Raw genomic sequence first — 20723 nt, 5'->3', positions numbered from 1 at the left:
CTACCACAAAGCTGGCTCTGGCATCAGACAGGGATGGACAGAAACATCACCAAATTATCCAAGGATGCTGGAGGCCCTGGAGTGAACCTGACAGGCAAGAACGAAATGCAGGTCCCATTTATATGTTAAATGCACTTATGAGCATGTCCAGCTGGAAGTCAGGAAAGCAAAAGCATAACCCATGTTAATGAGAGAAAAATTCTAGCTCAGATGTGTGGTCACCATGGGTGAAACCTCTTTCTTCTCATGTTACTCTCCACCACTTAAAACCTCTACCATCGCTGTCTCTGAGCCTCCAAGGAGGAACCGTGACTCTTCACGTCGGCTCTTGCACTGATGATGCTCAGCGCTGCTTTTGCCACCTGCCCTTAAACAGTGAAGGGCACATCCTAAACATGAGGGTGAGGTAACTGCTATTGACCCACTTTACAGACAAGCTCTCTGCGAGGCTGAACAGCATCACTGAAAACAGAAATGAGATGTGAGTGCTCAGCTCCAGGAAAACATTTCACTCCTGCTCCCGCACCCTGTCCCAGCAAAACACAACAAACAGGGTGCCGCGACGACCTGCGATGCTCGGCACTGATCAACAGTGCAGCTATGGGAGCTCCAACCGCCCACCTTTGCCCCCTCCTCCTCAGCCCTGCACCCTGCCGCGCTCACGCCCTCCCGCCAGGACTGCCCGTGCATCAGCCCAACACACTTGGGATGGCGGTGCCCAGGGCCCCGTGGTGCTGTTCCCCCGTGGGAGTCCCGCTCTGTCCAAAGGGAAGGATGCAAACTCAGAACAAATGTACAAGGTGGGGCACGTGTCTCATCAGTCAGTGTCATGTTCAAATCTTCTCAGAGCAATTCTACGAGGAAGCAATTAACTGGAGAGCAAGAGGGCTCAGAGCAGTGCCTGTGTGCGCAGCAGGGACGGTGCTGGGGAGCCACCTGAGCCAGCCCCCAGGACCCACAGGCTCCTCCCGAGCTGTCTCAGACACCTTGAGGAAGGGTCCTCAGCTCTCCACTGCCCCAGGACTAGACAGACCCTGCTGCCAGAGACAGCCTGTCCTTTTTCAGCCCCTAAACCAGAGGAAGGTTTGGGCACCCGCAGCTGCACCCCCAGCTCGGGCATTCTCGCTCCAGGGACCGAGCCCAGCCAGCCCTCGCCATACGCGAATAGCCACACCAGCCACGCCGCTGCTGGGGACAAAATGCAGGAAACCCGACATCATGCCTCACAGTGAGGTCCTCCTGCCCTCCTTGTGGAGAGGACCCGGCTGCAGGAGCCAGCCTGTGCACTGCAGCCACCACCCTTCGCAATAATCAGGGGCCAGCAACTAACTGGCCTCAGATCCTGAAATACCCTCTCTGCTGTGTAGAAGGAGTCCCCTTTCCCCATCCAGTCTCCATCAGGGCCGTGAAATGCTTCCAGAGCAGGACCTAGGCAGAGCTGCCTGCCTTGCCCTGTTGATAAGCAGAGGGCTGAATCCGCTATGCTAGCGCACACATGCAGATTTACGTGGCTTTCTTTAAATCAAGTTTGAACAGTTTTATGCAAATAAATTGCATTTATTCAAAACAACTCATTAAATAATTCACCCACAATGTCCCAAAGGATGTTGCACAACACTTGGCAGCTAAACTTCCCAGTCCCCAAAATAATCAACCACAGCCACAGATCCAGCGCAGTGACCCGCAGCTCTCCTGCTTCAGGCAAAAGCCTCCCTCCACACACATAATAAAGCAAAGTGGATTGATTTAAGTCAAAGCGATCACCAATTTTAACCATGATAAATTAGCTGGCAGAAAATCTGGATATAAATAATCGAGTCTGATGTTGTTTTGCATTGGTAGTCCTTAGCTATTTTCCTAAAGAAGGCTGAGTCGGATCAATTCATAACCATTACATTAGATTAATTTGCAATTTAATATAGACTTTACAACCAAACATGCTTTTTCCTAAGTAGATACACTGTAACTGTATGCATCTATTTAAGCAATTATAATGCAAAATATAAAATCAATTTTTTAATTTTACCCAAATATTTTAGAAAAGAGTGAGTAGCATATTTCTTACTTAACAGAGGATGAGTAGTTTTTGACTTGTGATTCAAGTCAAAGTGGAATAAGATAAAAATTGGCATTATGTTCATTTAGCATGTTAAAATATTTCTCAGTACTAACAAATTAAATACAACTACTCTAAACTACCTGTGCTAGATTCACAGGAAACGTGTAAGCGACCAAAATACCTCTTGCACCTACAAGCAACAGACATAAAAAGGGACTTTTATCGATAGTTACTTAAATTAACTGTTTCTGCACAGCCATCAAGATCTTAGAGCTGGTGGGTCTCACCCTCTTGAAATTCCCTTTTGTGGCTGGGGTGGAAGAGGAAAGCAAGTTCTTTGCAGCTTCCTCAGCCTCCACCTGGCTCCGCACTTCTGGATCCGCTCACCTGTGAGATGAACTGCCTGAAATGAAGGAAACGCACTGATTTATGGATAACAGTTGGGTCAGTATCTGAACTAGTTTCACACACTTAACCAAGGGATTCTTTGAGATAACTCATTTGATTTGTGCTGACTGATGGCCCCATGGGTCGTGGCACCCCGAGCCGGCACTGTGGGGCTGCTCCGCGAGTCCCTCCTGCCGGCTGTGCCTGCTCAGGACCCTCCGGCTGAAGTCACTGGGGGGAAGCTGAATTACTCCAAACGCAGCCCGTCCCCGCAGTCCGCAGCATGGCACACCTGACAGACGCGCCGCAGGCAAGAACCAGCAGCGTTGCACGGGCGAGGTCAGGGAGGGGCAGAGCATCCCAGCCCTTCGCTGCCCCGGCCCCTCAAGGTGGCGGCGCAGCCTTCAGTCCCCACACCAGACTTTGGAGCTGCCAGCCCCGGGTCCGCTGCCCAGACGTCCCGTGGCGAGGGGCCCTGTGTGCCCGGCGAGCCTGGCGAGCCGTGCCAGTACCGGCTCTTGGCACGCGGCCCAGAGCTCATGCCAGTCTTTGGTGATCCCTGGGTGACAGGCAGCGCCGGAGCCAGCAAAAAGCCCAGGGCTGCAGAGCCCGCCAGTACGGCCCACCACACGCCTGAACACCGGACCAGCGCTTTGCACCTTGTGACCAGATGCAGCACCCCCAGCCCGGCCCTCACCGGGGCTCCTCCAAGCACCTCATGCCGCATCCCCCTCGCACTGTGCAGCTCTCCCACGGCCAGGCACGACCATCCCATGGGCTCTGACACCTCAGGCAAAGCAGGGGTGGCCATGGGGCCCCACGCTTTACCCCATGCTTTTCCCCATGTAGGCTTCAGGGGTAAACTCCAGCAACCCCGGCCAACGGGTTTAGCATTAACTGTTAAACTGCAGCCTAAACCACAGCGCCTTTGCTGAGGAACGTGACCCACATTAACGACTGGTGTGCTAACGTCGGCCACCACCTCTCTGCTCCTCACCTCCCTTCGTGCAAGGAGCAAACTGACACGCTGCTGCAGACGCGCTCCCCAGGGGGTGCATGGCTCCTCAGCTCGCACCAGCTCTGCACCTGGACACCATGCTGGCCGGGTGCTACGCTGCAGCTAACCCAAACCTACGGACCCTGGTGTAAGGGATGCTGGATAAAATGTAATGGTTTGTTACACTGAGGATCTCGGCCCACTCTTCTACGGATCCTGCCGTCTGGATGCCGATAGAGTGCTCAAACATTTGCGTTAGGAAAACAGACACAAAAAAAGCTACAAAGGGACTTTAAAATATGTCATTCTTGGTGCTGCATTCAACAGCATACAGTAATGAAGCATGAGGCTGCACAGTGAATAAGAAAGATAAAAAAAAGTGGAACAGCTGCCTCATTCATTGAGCACTATTAATCTCATCTGAAAGAGGCCAGGTTCCTATGGAAAAACAATGTGCAGCTTGTAATCAAAACGCATCTCAAAGCATGTGCGTAAGTGGCTTGATTCTCCCCTACAAGAGGTGAAAAATCCAATACAGCTATTGACAGCTAGAGATTTTTACAGCAGCAGAAAGCAGATGCTTTGGCCAAGGATCAAAGTTTTCAGCACAGGTTTAGGCCATTTCAGAGGTCAATCCCTGACCTCCAGATCTTCCCTTTGCATCAATAAAGTTCTGCTGATTTTCTTTTTTTTTTTTTTCACTGCTCACATAGCGGAGACAAAACAGAGCCTGGAAAAAGAGATTTTAGGAAACCAGTGAGAAGCAAAGCCTGGGACAGAGGAGAGGAGCCCTCGTGCCCAGGAGGGGAGGGCAGGTGCCATGGCCGGTGGCCACGCTCCTGCCCCTCGGGAAGCCGCCACGCCACATGGCCACAGCGCGAGCCCCGCTCTCCTTGCCCCTCTTCTTCTGCAGGGCTCCTTTCCCTCTCTGGGCATGGAAAACAGCTGGCTGACAGGCTGGCTCCCACCTCTTCCTTCTCCTGAAGGAAGCCGCAGCAAGCGGCGTTCCCGCGCGGCCTCGGGACACAGAGCGATGTCCTCCTTAGCCCTTGGGGAAAGGCCTTTGTGGTAAAGCAAGGCTTTTCACTCCTTGAGTTGAAAATTACCTCAGAGAAGATAAAATGCCAGAACATGATTTTGAGCTTTTTATTCCTGATTTGTGATAGCAGATAAGGACCTAAGTAGAGCACAGCGTGGGTGGGTGTATATTTAAATCGCGGGCTCCATCCACACCGCCAGGAGCTCACACCACATCCCTGGTGTCATTCGCTGTAAACACCTGGAACAAAGCTAGACACCACCAGATCCACCCCGCAGCCCCGGGGCAGCGCGAGTGCCAGTGCTGGCTCGGCGCAGGGCGGGAATGGGCAGTCACCGTTTCTGCCAGCGGTGATGTCTGTGGACGCCATTTGACACCAGATCCAGCTTAACAGAATCCAGAAGAGGAGAAAAGCCTGCGTTCCCCACGAAGAAGGCACTCACGGAAATGTCAGGCTGCTGCTGCTGTTGCTGCTGCTGCTGCTGCTGCTGCTGCTGCTGCAGGGGGCCCATCTCCACCCTGGGCTCCACCAGTGCATGCTGACCCGGCGCAGGGAGCTGCTGCAGGTTAAAGCTAATGGAGAAAAATGTTATTTTAACCTACAGCAGCTCCTCGGTCTGGCTTTAACATGACTTAAAAGGGAAAAGAAAAAGAGTTGCCAGCACACAATGGAGAAGAAAAGCCCTTGGAAATCTCCAGGAGGAAGTCTCATCAGCTGTACATCACTGTTCCTCTAGATCTTTCTGAGCTATTTCAATAAGCTCCAGCTCTCCGATAGTTAGCAGCTTCCTAAGTACCACTCGTCTGCAAGAGGCTCTTATCTCTCCACACATACATTTTTTATGCGATGTGCTGAGCCGTGATTCCTTGGAACAAGTTTTCCCTGCTTCCAGTGAAAAAGTAAATAGAAAACCTGCACCTTGCTGCTCCGTAATAACAACCATGGTGGCAACTGGCCACGTGGAGGGCAGCCAGTGCTGCCCACTGGCTGCTGCAGAAAGTGTTTTCCCACGAGATATATCCCAGGTTTGGTCAGACACCTTGCAGGATTTTACCGCCAGCGCACACTGCAGACAGAGAGGACTCTGATGACTGCTGGAGGCCCTCTTTCACTCTCCTAGGATGATTTCTGTACTGCCACCTTTTCCTACCACCGGGCCCCAAACGAGCTTGTGACTCACTTCCAAAGTAGGCCCACCGCAAGACTTTGGGAATCAGTTTTCAAATGTGTTTTAATGATACAGACCCACAATTCATAACTATTTCAGAGAAACAAACCTTAGCTTGGCCATGTTTCTGTCTCCTTAAAAAACAGACTATAATCTCATAAAACTTGTGGGTGTTTTGGATAATTTTATCCTGGGTCTCCACCACCCCCTCCCACGGAGCAATGCACAGCCAAAAGCGGAGCTGAAATGGCTCTTCCTGGAGGATAAGTAGCCGTGGGCCGAATGCAGGAGCAGGGGGGCAAGACAGAGAAGCTCCACCAGCATTAGGAAGGATCCTCGGGGCCTTGCACATTGGCCTCCTCTTTCCTTTGCCAAGGCTCACACTCCCTCCTTGTGCAAGGGCCAGCACCAGTGCGCACCAGCAGCTCGCGCAGACCAGGGTTAAAGGAGGAGGGGAAGTTCCCAGGTTATCAAACTCCAAATAAATTGCTATCTTGGGAGTTGCTACAGAGCCCGGGCCGTCAAAACAAATCAATTCCCTGCCCTACAGCCATGGCATGGAATGGGTCCGTGGAGCAAAACGCTAGCACAGCACTGACAGCGGACGTGTGGAGCTCCGCACCGGACACTGCTGCCGCCAGCGACAAGCCCAGCTCCTGTGCCACTGCTTCACGCACGGCTGAGCGGGGAGCCGGACGGTGGCCAGAGGCTTGCACTGGACGGGTGAAACGCTTGGGATCCCTGCATCGCCAGCACGCCGGACCCTGGGCTGAAGCCCTGCTCTTCTGTGGGGGGTCTGCTCAGCCCCGTTTGGTCACAGCACGCTGCTCACCCCTGCCCACCCACTCTGGTTTGCACAGCCCATCGAGCAGGGCTACTCCCCAAATTCAGCCCTGCAGTGCACTGACACACACGAGGGCAGCCAGGAGCGTCCGGGGTTTCCTAGCAAGTGTTAGATCCTGTGGGAGATGATCCCTGGAGCCAGAGAGGAGAGTGGCACTTGCCAGGCGTGCTGTCTGCAGGCAGTTGCTGGACGCGGAGCACACCGGCTCTGCCCCCTCCTGAGCTCAGCACCATGCCGTCCTTAATTACACCATCACATGCTGCTGCTCCAACGCTTCTCCGCTGACCAGACAATTTTTCCTCCTCCTTTGATACAACACCAGCCTCTCTTATTTTTCTGTGCAGCAGCAGCTCAGGGTGAGGAGGGATTCTGTGCAACTGAGTGCTCCCCTGTGTTGATTTCTGTCAACATATAGTGTATGTAACGCAGATCTACCCAAAGTCTGCATGTTAACTACATCAGCCCTGGTGCCAGGGGGTCCTGCGGGGAGCCAGGACGCCCCAGAGCGCAGTGCTGCCCCAGGCCGCTGCCACCACGGCCCCAGAAAGCCTCTCCCGTTCTGCCAACGCCTGAAGCCACCCCGGGAGCAACATGGATTTGGGACAGCAATTTATATACAGCATACATGCCAGCAGATTTCCACTACAATTTTTACTGTTGGATTTTTAAGCCACAACAAATGTTAAGAATAGTTTCATTCATCCTTTTCACATCAATTGCTTCCATGAGCTCATAATTTCTGTCTGCTGAGGTGTCCACAGTCAGCATCACGTTACAGCCGTGCCGAATCAACTCTCCGTAGCTGCAGGAACGCAGCCAGTGTGAGGGACTGCACCGTGTCCAGGAAGCAGAGCGGGCTGCGGGCAGGTCTGCTGCCGTGCCCGCCAGCGCGGTGCTGCAGTGGCCCTCCCAGCTGCTTCACAAGGCTGCCAAGCATCTGCAGCTGCCAAGCCGGTGCAGACAAACTGACTGTACCTCTTCACATGCTTTTATAGTTGAAGTCTGTCCTGTGTCACGGGCAATCACCAGGGGACAGAGCACACAGCAGCAGAGCAAGAGGTTTTGGCACTCCCTGGCTCAGAAGAGATGTGTCCACTGGTATTTCCTACATCCCCCTGTCTTTTCTGTGCTTTTCTTTTAGGGAGAGGAAACAGTGCAGCAGGTAGCGTGTTTTATAGAAAGGGCCTTTTATTTACAGACACAACCACCCTCCTTTGCAAAGTGCCTGGTCAGAATTGGTGTCCCTTGTCGCACGGGCCCTCTGCAGCACCCAGAGCCACGTCAGCACAGGTGCCACAGCCCCTCCCCATCCGCCCCGCGCTGACCGCACCACACCTCCCCTCCAGCCGAGGCGAAGCTGCGTGGGGTCCCTGTGCCTCCATCGTCAGTGCGCAGCTCGCTCCGCGACGGCTCACGGCCGCCACATCCCTGCCTCACCGGGCTGCAGAGACACAGCATTGGTACTACTTGCAGGATGGACCGCAGCCACGCTCCTGGGCTTGTGGCACCATGAATTCAAATCAAATCCCAAATGAATGGCACTGCACGGCATCTATTAGCAGCCTGCCTTCCCACCATCAGTCCTGGCTGAGGGGAAGTTCAGGAAAACTTTGCCTATCTCTCTTTTGTAATAGGAAAATTTAGTTCTTTGCTTCCCTTAGCTTACCCGAAAAATCAATGCTTTGTGCACTGGTTTTCAGGCTCTTCTTTCATTTGCATTAAGGCGATAACAAGCCAGAAAATATTAACCTGAAGTATCAGGTGACTGAGAAGAGGGATGAGGGCAGAGCCTTTTCTGCAGCCACAGAGGGAAATGAGCAACTCCATCCCGCAGCAAAGGGAGACCCTGGCCTCAGCGGAGGCCTCAAACAGCCTCTCTCAAATGGAGCTGGGTGGTCCCACGCCTCCAAGGCCCTTGGTCTGAGACGTTTCCTCGCCAGTCCCTGACACATCACCAAAGCCCTGCGTGGGGGGAGCCCTCCTGCGGGACAGGTGCCAGCAGAGGAAAGACACGTCAGACCCCGCTGCCTGGACACCACAGGACATCCTTTCACAGGATGAAGATCCTTCAGCATCACCCGGGCTTTCCCGGCTGTGACACAGCTAACAGGCCGTGCTTCAGCATGATCCCCTTTGCAGATGAGACCAAATTCTCTCCAGGGCTGCAAATTCACCTTACTGACTATGATCCTGCCAGCTTGGGAACCGACGATCTGGCCTGAAACCGCCAAGGCTGTCACCACAGGGCTGCACCCAAACAGACGCCACGAGAGACGGCGGCTCCCTCTCGGCACTGCCCACTCTGCTGGTGCTGAGGAGCAGCGCCCGCGTTCCCGGCATCGCCAAGCAGCCATGCTCACACACCTCCCATAGATGGATGGTCCCTCCAGCCAGCGTCCTCGTGCACCCAGCTTCCCTGCGCAGCCCAGACATTCCTATACGGCACTGTCGCAAGAAACTCGTCCATGGCTCGGTGCCTCTCCAACACAAGCAGCTTTCTGTTTCTCATCCCAAATTAGCATCTGCCCCTCAAAGGGTTTCTTTGCTCTCAATACCACTCTTCCCCTCCACTACAGCACGAATTGTCCTTCCTCCTCCTGCCAGGCCACCAACATGACCTGCCCCAACTTCACTCCACCTCGGGGCTCCCAGCAGACTGGCCACCTCCCTTGCACCCACCGTCCCCCAAAACCTTCTTGCAGGAGCACAGCGCCCGCAGTCCGGGTGGGAGGAGCAGGAGCCAGGGTCCCATCGTGGTGGACCCTACGGCAGGCTGGGCAGGCCCAGGTACCTCCTAGAGAGTTCAGTCCCCAAACACACAGGACACTGCTACTTGGAGTCCTTTGGAAACTGCTAGTGGGAAGGGAGGGGAGGAGGCAAGGACCCAAAACTGAAGCAACAAGATGTACCCATCTTGTGGCACCTTCCTTTCCCCAAACACTTGCCTTGAGTGCCTCAGCTGCCACACAGAGAGCTGACAGAGGGCAATAGGGGACAGAAAATTTTGGGCACCATGAAGAATATCCAGCTAAGTAGTAGAGTCGCCTGCCAGGGGCCACACAGAACAGAGGACCCTTCAGGCTGTTGGGCATCGTGTGGCTCCTGACCACAGTCCCAGGCACTCCCCAGCACAGGAGCAGCATGTGCCAGCACGTGCCAAGCACTGCTTGTCTCCCACAGCCCCAGCCTCTGCCCCTGCCCAGGACAGTCCGTGGACCCCATCTCCTGCAAGGCTTGTCCCATGCCCATAGGCTTTGGAAACCATGCAGCTCCCTGGGGCAACTCTGCCTGTCAGAAAGGAGGGCCATTTGCAAGCTCTGTCGGTCAGTACTCCGAGGGGTTTATAGCCTGTTTATGTCACCGGCAGAGCTCTTCACCTACACAACAGGGAATGCCACCAGCTACTTCTGCACCGCGAGAAAGGGAGTCTCCTTTTGGTAATTAAGATGTGCTCCCTTCCCATCCAAGCACATCCCTCCCTGGTTTCTGCACTGCAGAAGGGCCCATCCTTCTGTCCCATCTCCACCTGCCTCTCTGCATCTCATGTGTCTGTGCAGAGCAGGGACATGTCCCGTTCCTCCTGCGCTCCAGGTTCCATTTCTCAAGCTGTTTGTATGGGTGCAGGGCAGCTTAGCTTCTCTTCCCTGAGCTCAGAGTCAGTGCACATTGCTCAGACTATTTAACCTGAAAGTGCTGGCCCACCATTAGGATGTAAACAGTGATGTGTCTGAAGGGACTGCCTTTTCAGAGACAAGGTCACGGCCTCGGGTGGAGATTTGCTCCTAACAATGGAAACCACTAAGAGTGAATTCAAAGGCTTTCAGCTGAATAAAGACAGTGATGAAGAGTTGCAAAGGAACCTAAAAGAGGCTTGGAGACAACTCCAAGAGAGCTGGGAAACTTGACTTGAAAAGTCAGCTGCTTCATGTTCTAAAAACCCACCTGAAGGCTCCAACCCCGACCGAAGACCTGAACTTGAATAAACTGAACTTTGCCTAGCTGAAGTCCTGACCTCCGAAACTCTGGCAGCTAATGGAGTCTGACTTCTTACTGAAAAGCTACCTGTCCACCCTGTGCCTGAAGGTCCCAAAGAGACAATCCTCATCTTCAAGCAGAGCTTGCTATAGCAAAGCCCATGGCACATCAGCCATGTGCTGCAGCTGCCAAGCCAGACCCAGAGCCCCAGAGGCACCCGTGGGAGGAGGGAAGGGGGTCACTTCAGGCTGTGTAAGGGCTGGAGCTCAGTCAGCAAAACCCCTTCGGCACACCAAGCCCTCGCCAGCACCACACAGTCCTGCAGAGGCCAGCAATCCCTGTTGGGGTCCCATCCCTTGTGTTTGTGCCCTTCCTAGAGCAAGCAGGGAAGAAAGCCTCTTCTCTTGGATGATCCCTGATGCAGGTGCCCCATCGCTCAGAGCAACTCAGCCTCTCAACAGGTCCAGGAAGAAAACGCAGAGCCAGGTCAGAGGAGGTGAGGATTGGTCCCATTACAAGGCAGGCATTTGATTGCCTCTCTTGCAGGTGCCATCAGGTCCTGTGCCTTATCCCTGCCTACCGGACATCCTTCCCTTTCCTCAGCCCACCTGAGCCCCAGTCTGCACCCGCAGGCTGCGAGATCCCTCCCGGGGTGCAGACGCTAGCCCTGGCCAGGAGTGAGAGCCCCACACAGATCCACAGAGTGGCCAAAGTGTCAGCCTCCCTGCTGGCCACCCTCCAGGGAGGACCACCACTGCAGCAAAGCCAGACGAGCAGAGCAGCAAAAGCAGGGGAAGGACATCTCCAGTAAGATCCCTGTGCCTCAGGGTCTTCCCTGCCCTGCAGATGCAGACTCAGGTGAACAACAGCTCGACAGCAGCTCCTCTGAAGTGCAAAGGCCTATCCCAGCCCAGGGAAAAGGGTCTGAGCAGCAAGAGACCACACCAGAAGAGGGGACCCCACCTGGCCTGAGAGACAGTGTGCCACAGCCCTGCTGAGCCACAGCAGCCCTGGGAAGGAGAGCCTGGCTCCGGTCAGACGGGTGCCAGCGCAACGCCCACTAACTGCAGGGAGGTGCAGGACCTGTACAGGCCAGGAGCTGGGGCAGGGAAGAGGTCTAGGATCCTCGCTGCTCTCCAGCTGGGTCAGACGAAGGACCCCGTGCCATGGAAGAGGGGAGGAGGAGGCAGGGAACGCACACAGCTCTAGAGCATCTGTCCTGTGAGCTTCTCCAAAACACAGCAAACAGCCTCCAACACATCCCAGAGTGCCTCATGGAGGAGATGGGAGTGCGGCAGCAAGCCCAGCCGTGGCAGATGGGACAGGCTCAATTGCTCGTTTTCCCCTTGTCCCCTTTCACACTGGTCAGGCTCCCACCTGCTTGGATGTCACCTTGCAGACAGGGACCAAGCCTGTCTGCTCACCACACGAGGAATGAGCACTGTGAGTGCCCGGATCAGAGGGCTGACGCATGGGGATGATGCACAGGAGCCTAGGGAAGTTCAGGGCCAGTCACGGGACACTATACAGCTCTTAGGGATGCATACTGTTAAGCCAGCTGGGTTTTTCCTGCCTCCTTTTATTTAAGTGAAGCACAGAAGAGGAGTTCTCAGCTAGCACAGAAGAGGAGTTTGCAAAACAGGCAGTTTCTATTTGAGAAGTCAGCCCCCACCTGAGCTGTAAATGCCACAGCCCTCTGCAGGCACTGCCTTGGTTTGAAAGAAAGGGATGCCCCTGACATCAGCCTGAGCACGGCTGCGGGCTGGCGACAGCGCGGCCAGACTGTGCAGGGAGCAGCACGGGGTGTCTAGCTCCCCTTGCCCCGCTCGCGGGGCAGCAGAGGGTCTGACAGAGCAGCCATGCACCGTCCTGCCTCCCACGGCTCCCCCGGGCAAACTGCTTTGCAGGGAGCCTGCACCCAGATCTGCTTTCATCCTGCCTCTCTCTGCCCGGAGCAGCAGGTACCACAGCACAGCCTCCGACGCCCATCAGCATCCCATGAAATCCAGAGCATGCTGCCCCGTGGGACAGGCAGCAGGGACAGGGCTGGTCGGGCAGCCGGGCCCTCCAGGAGCGCCGTGCACCACCCGGGAGCTCCCGCTACTCGCACCGCAAAGCCAGAGCCCTGAGCTGCGACTGCAGTCAATTCCTCTGCACATCACCCAGGCTCCCGGTGCGCAGGCTGCGCTTGCCAGGATGCGAGCGCTGTGGTGCTCTCCTCTGCAGCCGGCAGCGCTGCCCCACGTCCCCAGCGCTCCCCTGGCACCTTTGCCAGCACCCGAAGCGCTGCCTGCCCGCCTGGCCCGGCCGTCCAGCCCCAGGCAGCCCGCAGGCCTCCCCAGGGGCTCCTGCTCTGCTGGCTCCCACCCCCAGCCCACGGAGGCTGCACCAGAAACATTTCCACTCTTCGGCTCTCTGATATGCATCTGCCCCTTGGGGAAGGGAGATCTGGGAGGGAAATTCCTACTTTATACATGCAAAGATGCTCTGCTTTGCCTGAAGTGCCCCATTCCCTCCACTGCCTCAATGATCTTCGGTCTGGCAATGCTGAGCTGCTTCACTCGACTCTGGGATTATCCCCTGGTTGCAATGGAGGACTTGTAAGGAGGCAGGGGGTGGGGAGCTACAACACATCACACTGACTCCAGTGTTGCTGTTTCCTCCAATGCCCATGCACACTCCCAAAACAAACTAAAACAGGGAAGGGTGGTGCAGAGCAGTGCCCAAGGAGCAGCAAAGCAGAGGTGGATGCCATGGCAATGTGCAGAGCAAGGGTCCTCACTGACAGTCCTTGGACCCTGCCCCGTGCTGCATCACACAATGGGATCCGGGGTGAGGGCTGGAGCAGGATGAGACCTGGGTCTCAGGGATGGGTGTGCACAGGCATGAGGGAGGAGGAGCTGATGTGCCGGGGCAAATACAGCAGTGAAGAAAAAGAGCAGATACCATGTCCCCGAGGGCCTTGCTCACAACCCCAGCAGGGGCTGGGGCAGGAGCAAACGGGTGTAAAGCCCTTCCTGCAGCACAAGGTCAGTCCTCCCTAGAGCAGAGCGTCTGTCTGATTCTTCGACAGCAAAGGCAGTGCTGCCTCTCCTGCCTCTGCCGCTCCCCAGCGCTTAGCAGCTGAGCCTGCAGAGCTGTGCCTGCTAACGTGCCAGCACCTCAGCCCCAAGTGCTTGGCCCTCAGCCCCAGTGGCACCATCCTCTAGCAAGCTCTCTGGCCTCAGCCACTACCCTTCCATCACCGAGCAGGACCCCCACGCCAGCCTCCAAAAGAGAACTCTTTCCCCACCGAAGAGGAGTGCCCTCGCTTCCTTTAGTCCCCTCCACCCCCAGCAATGCTCTGCTTGACCCAAGTCTCTCTGTCTCCTCATCTCCCCCCTCCCCTCATCCCCAAGGGGCACCCCCTCTCCTGCCCACAACACCTCATCCTGGAGCACAAGTTCCCTGTGCCTCACAGCCCACCCATCCCCACGCCAGCCGCTGCCCCCAGCCCTCCACCTCTAAGGAGCACTCTTTGTCCGGGCCGCAGTTACTGCAGGCCTTCAGTGAACTTGTTCCCTGCACTGACCAGGCTCAGTTTCCAAGCACTTGCTCCCCCCAGCACACAATACCCCAAGTGACCCCCAGCACTGCCCCAGTCTGTAACAGCCACCCCACACCCACCACAGTTCGCTGCGCCCTGCCAGACACCTGCTGTGCCAGGGGTAACCACCCACCATGCCACGCTCTGCCCCTCCGTGCCACATGTGCTGCCCCACGCCACAGCCGCCCCAGCCCACACACCATGATGCCCCTGCCTTCCTGTGTCACACCTCAGCTCCCAGCCGGTCACACCCGCAAGCCCTACCTGTGGCACCAGCACACCCCACTGTACCGCTGTCCAGCACCGCGGCGCACCCAGCACACACCACAACCTGCTGCGCTGCGCCCAGGCCTGACACCTTGAACCCGCTGCAGTCACATCGGTGTCCGTGCACAGCCCACGCACCCACACCCGGCTCGGCGCGGCCCTGCTGCCCTCACACCCTGCCTGGTCTTGCCTGCCCACACCGCCAGCAAGCAGGCGGCCATCAGTTCCCAGCGCTGCGCTGCGGCTCCGTGCTCCCACAGCCCGGCCCAGCCGGTACCGGTGCCCGAGCCGATCGCGGTGCCGGAGCCCGTGCTGGAGCGGTACCGGTACCGGTACCATGCCGGTGCTGGAGCCTCCTGAGCTGCGCCCGCTCCCCGCGCCCAGCCCTGCTGTCCCCCGCGCTCGGGGCACCGGCGGAGCGCGGCGCGGTCCCGGGCCGGTGCGGGCCCCCGGCGGCGGGAGCGGCCCCTGGCTGCGGCCGCACGGGGGCCCCGGAGCGCCCGGGCCGGGCTGTGCCCCGGAAAGGCAGCGCTGCAGCGGGGGCTGCCCGGGCCGCTCCGCCCGCGTCCCCGCCGGGCTCTGCGGGGAAAAGGGGAGCGGGGCAATGGGGAGCGGGGCACCGGGGAGCCGGGGCACCGGAGAGCGGGGCACCGGGGAGCGGGGCAATGGGGAGCGGAGCACCGGGGAGCAGGGCACCGGGGAGCCGTCCTGCCGGGCCCGTGGCCGGCCGCCCCCCCGCCCGCGGCGGTGCGAAGTTTGCAGGGCGGTGCCGGGACGGCAGCTGCCAGGGAGCGGGGCCGGTCGGGGTGCGGGTCGGGGTGCGGGTCGGGGCGGGCACTCACCGTCTGCTGGAGGTCGGGGATGCCGATGCGGACGACGATGGCGCCGGGCGCGGGCTCCTCCATGCGCGCCGGGGCCGCCAGCTTGGGGGAGCGGGGGCCGGCGGGGCCCCGGGCCGGGTCGAGCCGCGTCTCCTCCCGCAGGCCGGCGCCCGGCTCCCCGGCGGCGGCGGCGCGGGGCTGTCGCTCCGGCGGCGGCGGCGGCTCTGGCGGCGGCGACTCCGGGCTCTCATGTTTGCTGCCGGCGGGGCTCAGAGGCATGCTCCGTGCGGCGCGGCGGGGCGGCCGGCACCGGCTCCGGGGGCCGCGCTCACAGCCCGCCCGTGGGCCCTGCGGGGTGAGGAGAGGCGGTGAGCGCGGCCGCCGCGACCCGCGGGGGCACCGCGGCTGGGACCCCACGGGGGGACCCCGCAGGGACCATCCCCCGCAGGGACCATCCCCCGGCAGGGGCCCGGCAGAGGACCCCCACACTGCACATGGGCATCCGTGCAGGGACCCCGCGGGACCCCCCCCGGCAGGGACCATCCACTGGCGGGGGCCCGGCGGAGGACCCCCACACTGCACACGGGCACCGCCGCAGGGACCCCACGGGGGGACCCCGTCAAGGACCATCCACTAGCAGGGACCCAACGGAGGACACCCAGCCTCCACTTGGGGACCTGGTAGGGACCCCCAGCAGGGTCCGGTGGGGGACCCCCGCACTCCACCCAGGCCACCCCCTCGTACAGGACCCCTGACTGCCCCACACAGAGACCCCTATCTCGGGGCCCTCACTCAGGAACCTACCATGCAGGAATCTCGCAGAGGCACCCCCACAGGGTTCCCCATGGCAGGGATCCTGTGGGGACACACCCCCCCAGGGCTCCTGGTGTTGAGGGCCTTGCAGAGGACCACCCCCACCCTACATGGGAATCCCCATGTCAGAGCCCTCACCGAGGAGCCCCACAACATGCACGGATCCCCACAAGTGCCCCTGCCCCCTGCCAGGGCCAACTGCCACTGCATGCCCTCCTCAGCCCCCACAGTGGGCGCAGACCATTGCAGTGACTCCCACCGGCCACCCAGAAGGGACCCTTCCTCATCCTCGCAGCAAAGCATGGACCTGCCCCAGGTTTACCCCATCCCAGGCGCATGGACATCCAGAGCCTCTGCTCACCCAGGGAGGGCTCAGAGCACAGTGCACACACCAGAGCCATCACAGAGGGTCCGGACACAGTGCCCTGGGGCAGAGGACAGGTTGTCTCAGCTTCTGGGGCCTCTCTGCTCCTTTGATCAAAACTGTCTTTTCTCCACACCGCCACCAATGCTTGCAGTTTCTCCTAGTGGCCCTGTCCCCCACCTGCAATCATGATCCTCCATCTCCACATCTGCACCAGCACATTTGGAGGGCCTGCCTGGCTCCTGCATCTGCCAGGGGGGACTCATGAGGGAGGCTGGACATCAGCAGGACAAGCAGGTGTGACTCAGGGGGCTCAGCAGGCCCTGTAAACTGCTCATCCTGCAGTTGCTGGAGTGCTGCCCACTGTGAGGTCCCCAATACCCCTGCTTGGAGGCGGTCACCACCCAGCACGTGTTTGTGCACACCCGCAAACAGTCAGACTGGCCCCTGGGCTGCAGGCTCCAGCAGCACCTCCACCAGCCCATCGGGCCAGGAGCTGGGGCTGTCTGCCAGGGGTTTCCCAAACCGGCTTGTACTTGGACAACAGGATGCAGCGGTGCCCTTGTGCCAAAGTTTTGGGAGTGGCAGGACAGCTGACCTGTGTTTCCACCCCAGAGACCTGTCTCAGTCAGAGAAACCATGTGCGCACACACTGGAGTGGTGGCAGGCACAGCTACCGTTAGCTCCAGCATAGAGCAGAGACGCAAGCAGCCGCCACCACGAGCTGCTATTTCTGCCAGTCCCCCTGCCAGCGAGGGCTAATTAAAGCCAGGAGGACCCTGCCGGCCCAGCAGGTCAAGCCCTTGCTCCCAGGCAGGGACAGGCCAGCGACTGCCCTGCCAAGAGCAGATGGGATGCTGGGCTGAGCCCTGCAGGACTGTGCATGGGACTGTGTCCGGTGCATCACTGGCTGGGATTCAAGGCTTTAATCTACGTGACAATCCTCAAACAGAAATAGCCCCCAAACCACGGAGAGCTGGAGAGATTTACAGTATGGCCTGGATCTGTCCAGGAAATGACTAATGGCTCTTCCTTCGGCCCTCCCACCGTGAGGCTGAGGGACCGCACATCAGCGAGAACCTGACTCTGCCAGGGTGGCCAGCCCCAAGCAACTCTCCCAGCTGGAGCAGTATCTGCTGCAAATGCCTTGCAGTTGCAGAGCAGGTGAGACAGGCAGAGAAGGCTGCATCCACAGACCTGAAAGTGTGGGGTCACAGGAGGAGTCCCATGGGTCCTGGAGCACAAGCACTGCAACTCCATGGCACTAGCCCCAGAACAGAAATCATGGCTCGATCATGACAAACAATGAGATCAGCCCAGGAGCAACCGGCCGGTCTCTGGGCTCCTCCTTTCCTGCACCGGGGAGCCACGGGTCCTGCCTGTCCGCTGCTGCTTCACAGATGCAAGGAGCTTCCCCTGCACCCTGGACTCCCATCGCCCCTGGTCTCTCAGTGCCGCCCTGGCATGGGTCAAGCCTTTGTGCCCGGACGGGAGGACACAGTGCCATGGCAGTTTCAGTCATCCCCAACCAGTCCCTTTTTAAGGTATGACAAAACATGCTTGCCTAGCAGCAAAGAATGAGTCTCGCTGAGGTCTGAGAACAGCTCTCTAGCAGGGCACTGGGGCGAGAGGAGATGAGACCAGCGGCGTTGGAAAGCCTCCTGCTCCACAGAGCACACGGCGTACCCCATCCTGCGTCTGTCCAGGCCCCAGGTAGAGGTGCATCAGAACTGCAGCTCCACAAAGCACATCCTGGGGCTGAGCAGCTCACAGGTCTCGGGTGAAGGGATGCAGGTTTCGAAGCAGACAAGGCCACCTGGCAAAAGTGAGGGCTGCAGGGAACAGGCTGGACTCTGCGGCTTTGAGTCGGACACCAGGGACGAGGTGGGGCTGGTGCGAGGAAGAAGTGGATGAAATGAGCATGAGTCACAAACAGCCAAGAAGGAGCCGCCAGCTGAGGTCTCTCACAGCACAAAAGACAAAGGAGTAAGAGTGGTCAGGAAGGGAGATGGCAAAAATATCTGTCGAACAAAGAGCCAGAGAGGGGAGCACAGAAAGTCTGAACGGGGAAGCCAGCAGCCATGGCCTGCACATGGCAGAGTCACACCAAACAGCTCGAGGCCAAGAGAAGAAATCTGAAGTCACGAGAGTGCTGGTCCACAGGGCCTCTCCCAGTCTGCCTCCGGCAGCACACCAGGGTCCTGGGGGACAGGTGAGGGTGGCACAGTGTTCAGGGAGGGTGGCCTGTCGTTGCACACGCACCGAGACACAGCAAGACCAGGAGGCACAGCATACGGCCGAGCCCTGAAGAGCGCGCAGCACCCTGCAGGAAGGGGCTGAGGGCAGGACAGGGACCGAACAGACCCTTGGCAGGACCCGTCACGACCCATGCAGAACCCTGAGAGCCCATGGTCTCAAATCTCAACAGCTGATGCTCCAGCAGAGGAAGCGGGACAGAGGGAAGCTGGGTCTGTACAGAGGACGCTGTGTGCATACTGGCCACCCAGCAAGGGCGGGAGATGGGCCAAAGAAGGGCCCATGTCAGAAGTCCCTGGCCTGGGATTGCTCCCTGAGGCTGGCAGCCACCGTGGGACGGGCAGAGCCTCACCAGACATGGCGGTGTGGGAGACTGGCTCTGCCTGCCTCTCGGGCAGGCCTGAAAGTAGCCGAAGGCTGGATGCAAAACAAGCTGTCACCACTGCTCTTCAGCTACTGCCACAGGCTCGAGGCGAGGACTGGGACTGGGCCTGATTTTTATTAGTGACTTAGAAGAAGGGATCAAACAGCACCTTAATGAGATGCAGTGTGAAAGTGGGAGTAGACAAGTGAAAAGGCCTTAAAGAGATTAGAAACAAGAGCAGGAGGAACACAAAGTTCTGCTTGGAAAAATGCACGTAGTAAGACGATAAATCATCAGAAACACAAGTGACACGTGGTCTGACTGCATCCCGTGGGCATGCATCCACACAGAGGCGGGCAGACCCTGGAACAGATGGGACAATGGCAACGCACACTTGTGTACGCCCTCGCAAGCAGCAGAGCAGGAAGACCTCCTGCAGCTGGGGCACATGCGCACACCTGCACCTTCATGGAGCTGGCGAGGACCCGTGAGCTGCAGGAAGCCTGAAGCCAACACAGAGGAATACTTTGGATGCGGGCCCATCTGCCCGAAGGCGTTGGGGAAGGATCCCGAGCTCTGCCCATCACCTCTCCGGAGCCATGCCCATGCCGTGCAGGCCACACCGTGCAGGCAGGGGCACACCTCGCTCACAGCGGGCACCATTCTGCACAAGACCCCCCAAATGCTACAGCTTTCCTCTGAACATGCACTGCCGCAGAGGGGCCTGGCTCCTACCCACTGCCTTCCTCCCTCTGCCACACAAGGAATTACGCGGGAGCAATGCCACAACCGTCCCTTTGTGCTGCCTCAGTCAGCACAGCTTCAGCCACCCTCCGATACCACCCTGCAGCAACAAACCAAGCAGGCCAGGAGGTACCCCCTAAACCAGTCCTGCAACCAGGGTGTCCCAGCAGGCAGAGGTGGCTCCGGCTCGTGGCCTCTCGGGGGCAAATCTCCCTCTACCCAGCCTGGCAGCAGCACCCATCTGAGCCCGTGCCTGCAGTCTGCTGCCTGTAGTTCTGTTCAACTATTGCCGTTCATTGATTTTATTTCTTTCCTTTTTTTTCTGTCTTGTTATTTCACTAGGGGGAGAAATTAAATGCTCCAGATGGCAATTGTCAGGATTATTCTTGCTTTTTTTCCCAATCTTCTGGTACCTCATTAGTTCCCAATAATGTTAAAGACACAACTGTGAACGGTTGGAAAAATGCACTGGCCACCCCCACCCCCGAACTCCATTACAGACTTGCAGAGTCATTCACATTCATTTTCTCTTATTAAATCAAATTCTCTGCTGAGGAAAAAAATCACTTATCTTGAAAAAAGATACAAGTCAAGTATCTTAGAAATTATAATCCAATGAGTCTTATTCTAACACCAGGAGAAACGGATGAAAAATCATCAAAGAGAGTTATAAAATCTTTCAAGAAGATTTTATAGCGAGAGGAACAAACCAGTAATGCTTCTATCAAAGAAAGTCACGCCTCACTAGCCTAGTAGAGCTCCCTGCACGTGCCACCAGGAGCACCAATAAGTGAAACCCAGAGTAGAGCAGTTTATTTGGATTTCCAAATACTCTTTGCAATAGCCCTCACAAGAGATTGTAAAGTCTAGCCACCTTTACCTCTTACGCTGTGAGAAACAGCGTTCCCTGATGGCCTGCCCCACTCTCCACCATTCCCAGTGCTACAGAGTCTAAGCCACCTTCCCTGCCGTCTCTCACAAAGCCCCCCGACAGGGGCAGCCATGCCACGGGGATCAGCCCATGCTACGCTGCTGAAC

General features: G+C 57.7%; 1 protein-coding gene across 8 annotated transcripts in view; it reads right to left on the bottom strand.

Annotated features, from left to right (window-relative positions):
- Nucleotides 1-20723, bottom strand: part of SHANK3 (SH3 and multiple ankyrin repeat domains 3) — a 375879-nt gene that overhangs the window by 335761 nt on the left and 19395 nt on the right. For all 8 annotated transcript variants that reach the window (XM_087764022.1, XM_087764023.1, XM_087764025.1 and 5 more), the window contains exon 3: nt 15166-15492. In XM_087764022.1, coding sequence (XP_087620148.1) covers nt 15166-15423 — 258 coding nt within the window. In that variant the 5' untranslated portion in view covers nt 15424-15492. The remainder of the gene's footprint in view (nt 1-15165; nt 15493-20723) is intronic.

This window comes from Nipponia nippon, unplaced genomic scaffold (assembly GCF_047370975.1).
Source record: "Nipponia nippon isolate SJK-2023a ecotype South Korea unplaced genomic scaffold, ASM4737097v1 scaffold_3, whole genome shotgun sequence".
Lineage (NCBI taxonomy): Eukaryota > Metazoa > Chordata > Aves > Pelecaniformes > Threskiornithidae > Nipponia > Nipponia nippon.
This window is presented reverse-complemented; position numbering and strand designations above follow the sequence as displayed.